Consider the following 11,296-nt stretch of genomic DNA (forward strand, 5'->3'; position numbering starts at 1 on the left):
CACACACACACACACACACACACACACACACACACACACACACACACACACACACACACACACACACACACACACACACGCACACACACACAAACACGTAGGCATACACACACTCTTTCTCCTTGCCTTCCTCTCTCCCTCTAGCATTCTCCCATTCTAATACACTCACACGCATGCACACATGCACACATGCACACACACACAGCCTGGCTGGTTGGCTGTGTGTGTGTGTGGTGTGTGTGTGCAGAGGTAGCATTACTCATCTCTGGAATGTTCCTCATCTATAATTCATTATCCTGGGTCCTGACGATGTGACTGCTGTGTGCTCTGCTGAAGTGAGCAAGCTGCACCTTCAGCGCCATAAACCAAACTACTGTAGTCTACTCCAGTACTGTGGGTGGACAGAATACAGAACACTAGCACAATGCATTATTATGAATATTACTCACATGCAGAGGTGCACACACTGAACATGATTCACTTGTTTTAATATGCAACAGAACGATTCTCTATCGGAAATGCGACTGCTTTTGTTTTTCATATTTCTGTATTCAAGGTCATCTTGTTTGGGCCATAATTATTAGTTGATAAGGCCTATTGTTCATGGGTATGAATAGGTCTCACTCTCCATAAAATAGCCTAGATCCCTGGTTTATGTATATTATTTATGTGACCACTGCAGGGGTTAGATTATTTCCTTCATTCTGGCTCTATGTCTGGCCCCACCCACTGTTTTAAATGTCACTTCCAGAGCTTGAAAATGACTCCCAACTAGTGGTGAGGTGAGGTTGTAATGGGTGCAACTGTAGGGTTCGTGTGTAGGGTCATTTTTCTTCCCTTTTCCCCATCCTTTTCTCTTCACCTTTGCATCATAAAGTGTAATGAATTCACATTCCAGTAGGCAGAAATACAAGGGTTGAAAAGACAAATACATGAGAAATACGCAATAGGGAGGTTGTGCCCAGTCTCACAATCCAGTACAGTAGGTGGGGGTGTATGCACCTTTCAGTTGGTTGAAACCCGCCAATACAAAATTAAGAAGAATGGCGCGCACACACACACATACACACACAAAAAACGAAAGTAGACTACATAATGTAATGTAGGTAGGCCGTGAATGGCCTCACACACCAGTACAGTAGATGGCGGTATATGCGAACTGCCAACCACATCCTAAAGAAGAAGAAGAAGAACAGACGTAAACAAAGAGCACGTCGCACAGATTCATTCAAACGAGAGGTATGAAGGATTTTTCATATTAATTCAAGCTATTTAACCTTATAATGACATGGTTTCGTCTCCTTATTATCATACTTTCAAGCGTTTTCAATTGCTATTCTTCTGCTTCCAGCTAAATGCTTAAAGAAAACAACGATCATGTACTGGAACGGCTAGCCGTGAGCTAGCCAACAAGCTGCTTTTATATAGCTAACATAACCACGACACTAACAATTTCCCTACCGGTATAGCAGGTCCACTGACGGTTCAACCACAGCGTCAGAAATGCCGATATGGAGGTGCACTACAAGCAGAAATACAAAAATCTCAAACGCAAATTGAAATTCATGGTTTATGTGAGTATTAATGTTTCATCCAATTGTCAATGACGTGCTATTATTATAATAACACCTATTAGCCAAGGAACTGTAATTTACAGAGTTGAACTGTTGTATTTCGCTATTCGTCTCCGTTTAGGAGCAGGAGTGTTTTCAGGAAGAGCTCAGAAGATCCCAGAGGAAGCTGCTCAAAGTGTCCAGAGATAAAAGGTGGGTGGGTGAATCTACAAGTTTGTTTAGTTTGGACAGATGGGGTGTATTTATTTGTCACACTGTAGCAAAACCTTTTACTACGATGTGCTACTAATAAATACACCCCTGTTGAACGTGTAAAAATACTGTACAAGCATGTTCAAAGTTTAAAATGGTCTTTCCTGGGCTTCTATTCTCTTCTCTTGCAGTTTTCTGTTGGACCGATTGTTACAATACGAGCAGGTGGACGAGGACTCCTCAAGTAGGTCTTAAGCACCAAGTCTCAATGTTTCATTCTCCACAATATCTGTTCTCTTCTTCATACCTCAACCAATGCAGTTACCTGCCTTGCTGTGGAGTATTTTCAGTATGGATCATGTTAGTATGTTGATGTACAGTGTCTGATTGTCATGTTGTGTTTCAGATTCTAATGCCACAGCCTCTTCTGAGAACAGTGAAGGAGAGGGCACCGGGGAGGGAGAGAGACGGAGGAAAGAAGTGAGGATGCAGCATGCCAGCAACACAGACAATATTTCAAATTGCACTCTTTCTATTACTGCACTCTCTCCATCTTTGCCATTCTCTCTCACTATCTCACTATTTAAGAACAGATATAGCCCTTGGTTCACCCCAGACTTGACTGCCCTTGACCATCACAAAAACATCCTGTGGCGTTCTGCGTTAGCATCGAATAGCCCCCGCGATAAGCAACTTTTCAGGGAAGTCAGGAACCAATATACTCAGTCAGTCAGGAAAGCTAAGGCTAGCAGAAATTTGAATCCTGTAGCACAGTGTCCCAAAAAGTTTTGGGACACTGTAAAGTCCATGGAGAATAAGAGCACCTCCTCCCAGCTGCCCACTGCACTGAGGCTAGGAAACACTGTCACCACCGATAAATCTACGATAATCGATAATTTCAATAAGCATTTTTCTACGGCTGGCCATGATTTCCACCTGGCTACCCCTACCCCGGCCAACAACTCAGCAACCCCTGCAGCTACTTGCCCAAGCCCCCCCACCGCTTCTCCCAAATTCAGACAGCTGATGTTCTGAACGAGCTGCAAAATCTGGATCCCTACAAATCAGCTGGGCTAGACAATCTGGACCCTCTTTCTAAAATTATTTGCCAAAATTGTTGCAACCCCTATTACTAGCCTGTTCAACATCTTTCGTATCGTCTGAGATCCCCAAAGATTGGAAATCTGCCGTGGTCATCCCCCTCTTCAAAGGGGGAGACACTCTAGACCCAAACTGTTATAGACCTATATCCATCCTGCCCTGCCTGTCTAAAATCTTCGCAAGCCAAGTTAACAAACAGATCACCGACCATTTCGAATCCCACCGTACCTTCTCCACTATGCAATCTGGTTTCCGAGCTGGTCATGGGTGCACCTCAGCCACGCTCAAGGTCCTAAACGATATCGTAACCACCATCGATAAAAGACAGTACTGTGCAGCCGTCTTCATCGACCTGGCCAAGGCTTTCGACTCTGTCAATCACCGCATTCTTAGCGGCAGACTCAATAGCCTTGGTTTCTCAAATGATTGCCTCGCCTGGTTCACCAACTACTTATCTGATATAGTTCAGTGTGTCAAATCGGAGGGCCTGTTGTCCAGATCTCTGGCAGTCTCTATGGGGGTGCCACAGGGTTCAATTCTCGGGCCGACTCTTTTCTCTGTATATATCAATGATGTCGCTCTTGCTGCTGGTGATTCTCTGATCCACCTCTACGCAGACGACACCATTCTGTATACCCTTCTTTGGACACTGTGTTAACAAATCTCCAAACGAGCTTCAATGCCATACAACACTTCTTCTGTGGCCTCCAACTGCTTTTAAATGCTAGTAAAACTAAATGCATGCTCTTCAACCGATTGTTGCCCACCTATCTAGCATCACTACTCTGGACGGTTCTGACTTAGAATATGTGGACAACTACAAATACCTAGGAGTCTGGTTAGACTGTAAACTCTCCTTCCAGACTCACATTAAGCATCTCCAATCCAAAATTACATCTAGAATCGGCTTCCTATTTCGCAACAAAACCTCCTTCACTCATGCTGCCAAACATACCCTCGTAAAACTGACCATCCTACCGATCCTTGACTTCGGCGATGTCATTTACAAAATAGTCTTCAACACTACTCAGCAACTGGATGTAGTCTATCACAGTGCCATCCGTTTTGTCACCAAAGCCCCATATACTACCCACCACTGCGACCTGTATGCTCTCGTAGGCTGGCCCTCACTACATATTCGTCGTCAAACCCACTGACTCCAGGTCATCTATAAGTCTTTTCTAGGTAAAGCCCCGCCTTATCTCAGCTCACTGGTCACCATAGCAACTCCCACCTGTAGCACGTGCTCCAGCAGGTATAATTCACTGGTCATCCCCAAAGCCAACACCTGCTTTGGCCGCCTTCCCTTCCAGTTCTCTGCTGCCAATGACTGGAACGAACTGCAAATATCTCTGAAGCTGGAGTCTTATATCTCCCTCACTAACTTTAAGCATCAACTTTCAGAGTAGCTTACCGATCACTGCACCTGTACATAGTCCATCTGTAAATAGCACACCAAACTACCTCATCCCCATATTGTTATTTATGCTCTTGCTCTTTTGCACTCCAGTATCTCTACTTGCACATCACCATCTGCACATCTATCACTCCAGTGTTAATGCTATATTGTAATTATTTTGCCTCTATGGCCTATTTATTGCCTTACCTCCCTAATCTTCTACAATTGCACACACTGTACATACATTTTTCTATTGTGTTATTGACTGTACGTTTGTTTATCCCATGTGTAACTTTGTGTTGTTTGTGTCACACTGCTTTGCTTTATCTTGGCCAAGTCGCAGTTGTATAAATGCGAACTTGTTCTCAACTGGCCTACCTGGTTAAATAAAGGTGAAATAAATAAAAATACATTTATTCAACTGTCTCTTGTGAACTCTCTCAGGAGAAGTAGCCCTGGTGTAGGCCTTCCTTCATCCTCCCATCTCTCTCTCTCTCTCGTTCTGGAGTGAATCCTCTCCAGTCGTCCGGCAGTACCCCCTACCTCAACACAGTGAGTTATGATCACGCTCACCTCACTGAATCTATACAATCAATAACTAGAGCATCATTGATTGTTGCCATTATCGTTTTCTCATTACCGAAGATAATCACTGTTTTGATTTGGGGCATTATTAATATTGTTTTATTATATGTTTACTGTATCTTTTGCTGTCTATCATGTTTTATTTTTCGGGGCTGTAGGGGGGGGGGGGGGGGGGGGGGGGGGGGGGGGGGTGTGTGTGTGTGTGTGTGTGTGTGTGTGTGTGTGTGTGTGTGTGTGTGGGGCGGGAAGTTTCCAGCGTATTTGGCTCCACCAGCTGGGAGAATGAAGAAAGAGAGAATGACAAAGGCGCCCAAACACAAGAAAGAGACATCGGGGAAGGTGAGGGGGGAGGAGGAGGAGGAGGAGGAGGAGGAGGAGGAGGAGATGAGGAAACAGACATGTTTCCACAGTATAACTGCACTACATATGACAGGTTAGGTGCAGGCCTACAGTAGGCTATAGGAAGGTCCATAACGTTGGGACATCATCAATGAAGTAATGTACTGCCATAATATCCTGGACTCTTCATTTTCAATTCCTGACCATTCATTTAAAGGGTTATTCTTCCTCAGTAGACGAACTACATCCCTGATGGAACCCTATTCTTGCCCCACAGAGCTCTGGTCAAAAGTAGTGCACTATAAAGGAAATGGGGTGCCATTTGGGACTCAGTCCAAGTCATCTACCACTCTCTTTCTCAATTGCATCTCTCATTCCATCTTCCTCATTCCCTCCCACATCCAGCGCCTCGTTCAACTGGGTGCCCAGGCAGATGCTGAGTGGAGATGCGGCAGAGGAGGAGGGAGAGAGTGACAGAGACTCAGACGGAGGAGACGACGACAGGGGGGAAGGAGAAGAGGCTGACCTTGTCATCGATATCCCCAACGAGTGAAGTGTGTGTGTGTGTGTGTGTGTGTGTGTGTGTGTGTGTGTGTGTGTGTGTGTGTGTGTGTGTGTGTGTGTGTGTGTGTGTAAAGGATTGTTTGAAAGAGTGTGTAAGACCATAATGTGAGTCTGGATTCAACCCCTCCCACTGTCAAATGCTTAGCCAAGCTCCCCCCATTGGACCTTCAGGTTACTGCAACAATATTTCTCTCTCACAATGTGTTACTAATCGACTCCTTTAATGTCATTTTACTGCCTTCTACTGTTATACAAGTCATGGAAGAAATGGTATTGAAGGCATGGACAGCAACAGGACTGTATACATGTAGCACCTACCTTTTTATACAAAACTGTCAAATTAGGAATTTTCTGTTGGAGATAATGGAGATGTTATGTTTTCTACCAATGACTTTCCAAAATTAAATTGCATTAAAGTGGTAACATTTCAGATGACTCTGGTAGTTGTTGTTGAAAGCCTGATGGACTGGTAGTAGAGTGTATAGTATGTGCTGCACAGACATGGAGTACTGCGCTTTTACTCAAAACAACTGTTTTTATTGGTTGTCCCTGGAGACAGTCCCATGTGGCTCAGTTGGTAGAGCATGATATTTGCAACGCCAGGGTTGTGGGTTCGATTCCCACGGGGGACCAGTACAGAGAAAACATTTATGAAATGTATGCATTCACTACTGTAAGTCGCTCTGGATAAGAGCGTCTGCTAAATGACTAAAATGTAAAAATGAGACAAAAGCCTTTTATGCTGCGTTCATAACCAAATGGGAAGGTGGTTTTTACCACTTACAACTGGCAAAAATCCACTTGAATTCCCCTTCAACTCGTAAAAACTAGTAAGAAACTCGTCTATTATCCCTGAGCTCTGACTTCTCGCACATGCTGACCTCTGACGTCACTTACTAAGGAAATTACCTCGATAACAGCATTTTCGGCAGTTAAATGTAATTTGTTTACAAGCATTATAACTGTACTTTTAGTTTATGGTTGACACAGATTGTTGGCCATTAGCCAGTCAGCGTTTCTCAACGAGTTGAGAATGCATCCAACTGTTATTTACGACTTGACAACTGGTAATTGGTACCTTCCCACTTGGTTATGAACGCCGCATAAAGCCCAACCCAAAACTATCACACCCAAAAGCTCTCATACCGCAGCAGCCATGCAGCTGTTAGTATGGAATGCATCCAAACAACCTAAAGCTACAGACAAAGGATGTAATGAGGGAATAATGAATGTCTTTGCTACAGACTAATAACTGTCAGTAAATATAATAAGGAACAGTGTGACACTGTCAGAAAACTAATTATGCACTGATAAAGATTTTTCTTGGTGGAAATTACACGTCAAACTATTAGCCTAATCTCCCTCAGATGTGCATTGATGTGTAGCCTATCCCATAAAAGGAATTCTCCTACCAGACAGTTCTGACTGTCAGGCCCAAGGGTGCGCTGAAGACTCCATGTGATCCCAGTCATAACACGTAGCAGGACAAACCTGGTTTGTGACCCCCTATGTCAGAGGTCACATAGGTGAAGAGCTTAATTATTATGCTCTCGTCTTTCCTCTCTTGTCATCTCACAGAGATTGCGATGGATTGGATTGGATGACTCCCTCTATCAATTTGAGAGTGGATACATTTCCCCGTTTCCCTCAGCTTTACCAAACCAAGTGGCCGCTGAAACTCAAAATCTAAAATCATTTTGTCTTTATAGCAGAGAAAATGTAATTCAGTCAATAGAATCTATTTTGGAACCTTGGTGGTGGATAGATCTACTGTGTGATATTCAACACTAGGCCACTGCTGTAAGATATACTGCAGTAAGATATACTGCTGTAAGATATACTGCTGTAAGATATACTGCTGTGGTTTCACTGTGCACCCTAATAGTGCATGCATAAGCACTCGGCTAAAATAAAGTCAGCACTTTCTAAGAGGTGTGTGTTTTACCATAGAAAATGAACCATTGAGCTGTCAATCAGACAGCCAAACCTTGCGGAAACATTGTTTGGGAATGCAGACTTACAGGTAATAGGAACCTGTTACTGGGTGTGGGTCTGCTGTGTGCCTAACAGTAATGAGAGGTAAGGTGTAACCAAAAAGAGCTATGAAAGAGAGAGGAAGGAGGGAGGGAGAGCCAGGTAGAGGTGTAGCTAGAGGGAGAGTGTGTGAGGGGGAGGGAGGGAGGGAGGGAGGGAGGGAGGGAGGAATAGTGAGCTTGTCAATGAGGGAGGGAGAAGCAGAGTGTAAGCAAGACTGTGCCCAGACACATGCAGACAGCCCAGCACACACAGTCCAAAGAGAAAGACATGGGTGGAGACGCTGACGGGGTGGAAGAGAAAAAAGAAAGGAGAGATTGAGAAAGGGATAAAAGAACGACATACCAGAGATTCCCTGGCTGTCAACCCTAGCTACCGGCCATTATCCTCTCCCATCTGCGTAGATACAGCACAAACCTCTGGATTATTTACCAGCCTCTCTCTCTGTGAGTGTGTGGGTTTGCTGAGCGCACCATGCTGCTGCTGCGGTGGTGTCCTGCTGGTGTCAGTGTCAGTACTGCAGGCTGGATCTTGCTGGGGCTGACTCTGGAGCTGTCTCTACCAGTCACGGCACTATCAGAACCAGACCCAGGCTTCTCCCTCTGCAGACAGAGCTTCTACAGACAGACTCCCCCCCTGGGCCTCTCTGTAGGTGGGGGGCCCCTCCTGACCCCCCTCTGTCACAGGCTGCCAGGGGGACAGTCGTTCGCCACGCTCTACCACCCGACCTGTGACGCAGCTGTTTACTCTGCCTTTCATCTCAGCCAAGGATGGAGGGAGAGAGGAGGAAAGGAGGAGGGGGTAAGGGAGGATTATTTTATTTCTATTATGTGGAAACAGTGGAATCATTGTCATGCATGGACTGCGTAAGTACTACCTTGTACAGTTTAGTGTACATTCTCAACACAATCACACAAGTTATAGCGGACATGATCAAACCAACAGTATACCACTCTTTTCCTCCAGCTGTAGTACAGTAATGTTTTTGTGATATGAGACTTGTTCAAGTGAAAGGAAACTCTCGTCCTTTAGAGGCAGTCAACTTACTGTTGATATCAACATTCCATGCAAACCTGGCCTTGTTAAAACAAGTCAGAGTGAACAGAAAGATGAATGTGAACAACAGTTTGATATTTGACTCAGATGTCTGTCAGTAGACAAGCTCCCTAACACTCACAAGACTAGAATGGTCTGCATGGCATGTTATTTCTGCCATGACACCTGAGTAAAAGACGTCCTCGTCTATCCTACTCTATTTACAAACTGCATTGACACTAAATGTACTGTAATGTACAGTAGGCTTTACCCAAATAAGGGCCAAACATTCATTTATCATGATGTTAATACTAATTGCATTAGTGATTCAATATATGCACTTTGACTAATGATTCCTAACCTATCTCCTAGACAGAGAAGGGGGAAGAGGACGAAGGGTCCCAAGTGGTGACCCCAGCTCTGCTCCAAGGGGATGTGGCGGGGGATAAACCCCAATCTCATTCTGACTCTCCCCTCCACCAGTGGGGCTCCCCAGCTACAGAGCTGATCCAGAGCAGCGTCCTGCCCCAGTGTGGCTCCACAGGGGGCCAGCTCTACGTCCTGACAGGGGCCACAGGGCTCAGGCTGGGGCCCGGGATGGAGGAGGGTGGGGAGGGGGGGTGTGAGGCTGGGGTGCAGTGGTCTGCAGTGTGCTGTGCTGGCCCAGAGGGACAGAGTGGGTTCAGTGTGGGGGTAGTGAGAGAGACAGGGGGAGAGGAGAGGGTGGTGAGTGTTAAGGAGCTGGAACACATGATTGGAGTGACAGATCTATTTTCAGAGGGTTGCGGGGAAGCAAATGGGGAAACAGAGGGAGACATAGTGACACTGCTCAGCGATGCGATGGTCAGAGTCGTAGAAAAGCAAAGAGCGGTCGCAAGGCCAGACGCCATTGAGGAAACACTAGATAAGACTACTGACCGAAGCGTAGAGGCACTACCTGCCGACACAGAACCTCTCATCACTCCTTCAGTGGACAACGAGACACTGGCCTCTGAGTCGGACACAGAGTCGTCCGGCAGCCCTCTGGTGTATATCATCACTTCCTCTGTCTCCCTGCTCATGGCCCCTCTACGCCCTGTAGTCTCCACCCTCATTGGGATCCCTGGACAGGTGATTACTGATGGAATGCAATACTGTGATTGAATTGAATTTATTTTGGGTAACAGACATATTAAACAAAATGTACAAGGTGGACTCAGAGGATATCACTTGAAAGCATTAATTAAAACGCTCGTTTCAAAGTGGTCCTCAATGGTAAAAACAATAACACATGATGGTTCCATATCTTTTTATATTTCTGATCACAAAAATACGTTTCTGTTATAATATCTTGTAACAGAACATATCTCCTCTCCTCGTCTAGGTGGCCTTTGTCCTACAGGAAGACCTGGGGGTCCTGTCTGCCCTGCCAGGCGACATCCTTTCTGTGTTCTACAACATGGCGTCTGACCTGGTGTCTGGGGTCGGCTCAGTCACAGGCCTGATACTTGGTGTGGGGGAGATGTGCTTCTCCACCCTCTACTGCATTACAGCCCCTCTGGTGGGCTCTCTGTTCACCAGCTGCCAGGACGGGGTCACAGGGGTGGGCACCCTGGCCTGGGACGGGGTGGGCATATTCAGGGGGATCGTGGACAGCGCCTGGTGGGTGTCCAGGGTGGTTGGGGACCAGGCGTGGGAGCAGGGTGGGGGGTATGTGGGGTCGGTGGTGTCTGAGATGGGAGGGCAGGTGAAGGCAGTGGGTGGGGGAATGGGGAAGCTGGCGTGGAGGTGTGGGAACGGGGTGGGGAATGTGGTGAGGTTGGCAGGGGGGCTAGTATTAGGGAGCACGGAAACGGTTGTGGGGAATGTGATGGAGGCCTTTGGGCAGGACCAGAACTGTGGATGGTTTGGGTCTACAGAGAATGTTCATGAATAACATTGCAGATTTATTGAAAACCTTGAAAATTGTGTATCTTGTTCTTATAAAGTATGTAAATATGCACCAGATAGCGAGAGAGAATTGATGGGTACACCGCAATGCCAGTGCCTCTAGCTAAGCTGTCTAACATAAATGCATAGTTAGGCACACAACACATTTTCATATCTTTTTGCTCCCTAAAGTAGATGACTTCTACTTCTACTACTTCTTAGTTGTAAAGAAGCAGGATCCCAAAAGACTAAAGCTGAGATGAATGGTATATGTGTCAGAAAGTGAAGCAGGGTAGCCCCATGGGTGTGCTGGCCATTTGATCAATTACAATATGGTATTATTTTGGGGAAATATGCTTTCACTGTGTGAGTTCATATGGTAATAGGTGTTAGAATTGATGTTACATTATGAACTATATGCTTGCTTGATTAAAAAAGAATAATTGATTGATCACACCCACTCAGACTAATGCAATTTATTCATTTGTCTATCAATATATTTTGCCTTGAAGCTGGATCGTTTTAATTTGCACATTCATAACACTGCAATAATTGGTCTGAGTGA

At 45.5% G+C, this 11,296-nt stretch overlaps 2 protein-coding genes across 4 annotated transcripts; both read left to right on the plus strand.

Annotated features, from left to right (window-relative positions):
- Positions 1-1,125: 1,125 nt before the first annotated feature.
- Positions 1,126-6,184, plus strand: LOC106579789 (INO80 complex subunit E). Of its 3 annotated transcripts, none has more exons than XM_082961864.1 (8): positions 1,126-1,239; positions 1,470-1,574; positions 1,696-1,766; positions 1,958-2,010; positions 2,173-2,246; positions 4,711-4,818; positions 5,101-5,190; positions 5,596-6,184. In XM_082961864.1, the coding sequence occupies exons 2-6, from the start codon at positions 1,512-1,514 to the stop codon at positions 4,717-4,719; spliced, it is 270 nt and encodes an 89-aa protein (XP_082817990.1). In that variant the 5' UTR covers positions 1,126-1,239; positions 1,470-1,511; the 3' UTR covers positions 4,720-4,818; positions 5,101-5,190; positions 5,596-6,184. The 3 variants fall into 3 exon arrangements, with proteins under 3 accessions (XP_082817990.1, XP_082818003.1, XP_082817993.1); XM_082961877.1 differs by having other exon boundaries at positions 5,108-5,190; XM_082961867.1 differs by having other exon boundaries at positions 1,163-1,239; positions 1,473-1,574.
- A 1,781-nt stretch (positions 6,185-7,965) lies between these two features.
- On the plus strand, positions 7,966-11,191 carry LOC106579786 (uncharacterized). The gene is made up of 3 exons (XM_014159961.3): positions 7,966-8,589; positions 9,196-9,933; positions 10,187-11,191. The coding sequence occupies exons 1-3, from the start codon at positions 8,263-8,265 to the stop codon at positions 10,736-10,738; spliced, it is 1,617 nt and encodes a 538-aa protein (XP_014015436.1). The 5' UTR covers positions 7,966-8,262; the 3' UTR covers positions 10,739-11,191.
- Positions 11,192-11,296: the final 105 nt, after the last annotated feature.

The sequence above is a fragment of the Salmo salar genome, chromosome 02 (assembly GCF_965601325.2).
Source record: "Salmo salar chromosome 02, fSalSal1, whole genome shotgun sequence".
NCBI classification, from domain to species: domain Eukaryota; kingdom Metazoa; phylum Chordata; class Actinopteri; order Salmoniformes; family Salmonidae; genus Salmo; species Salmo salar.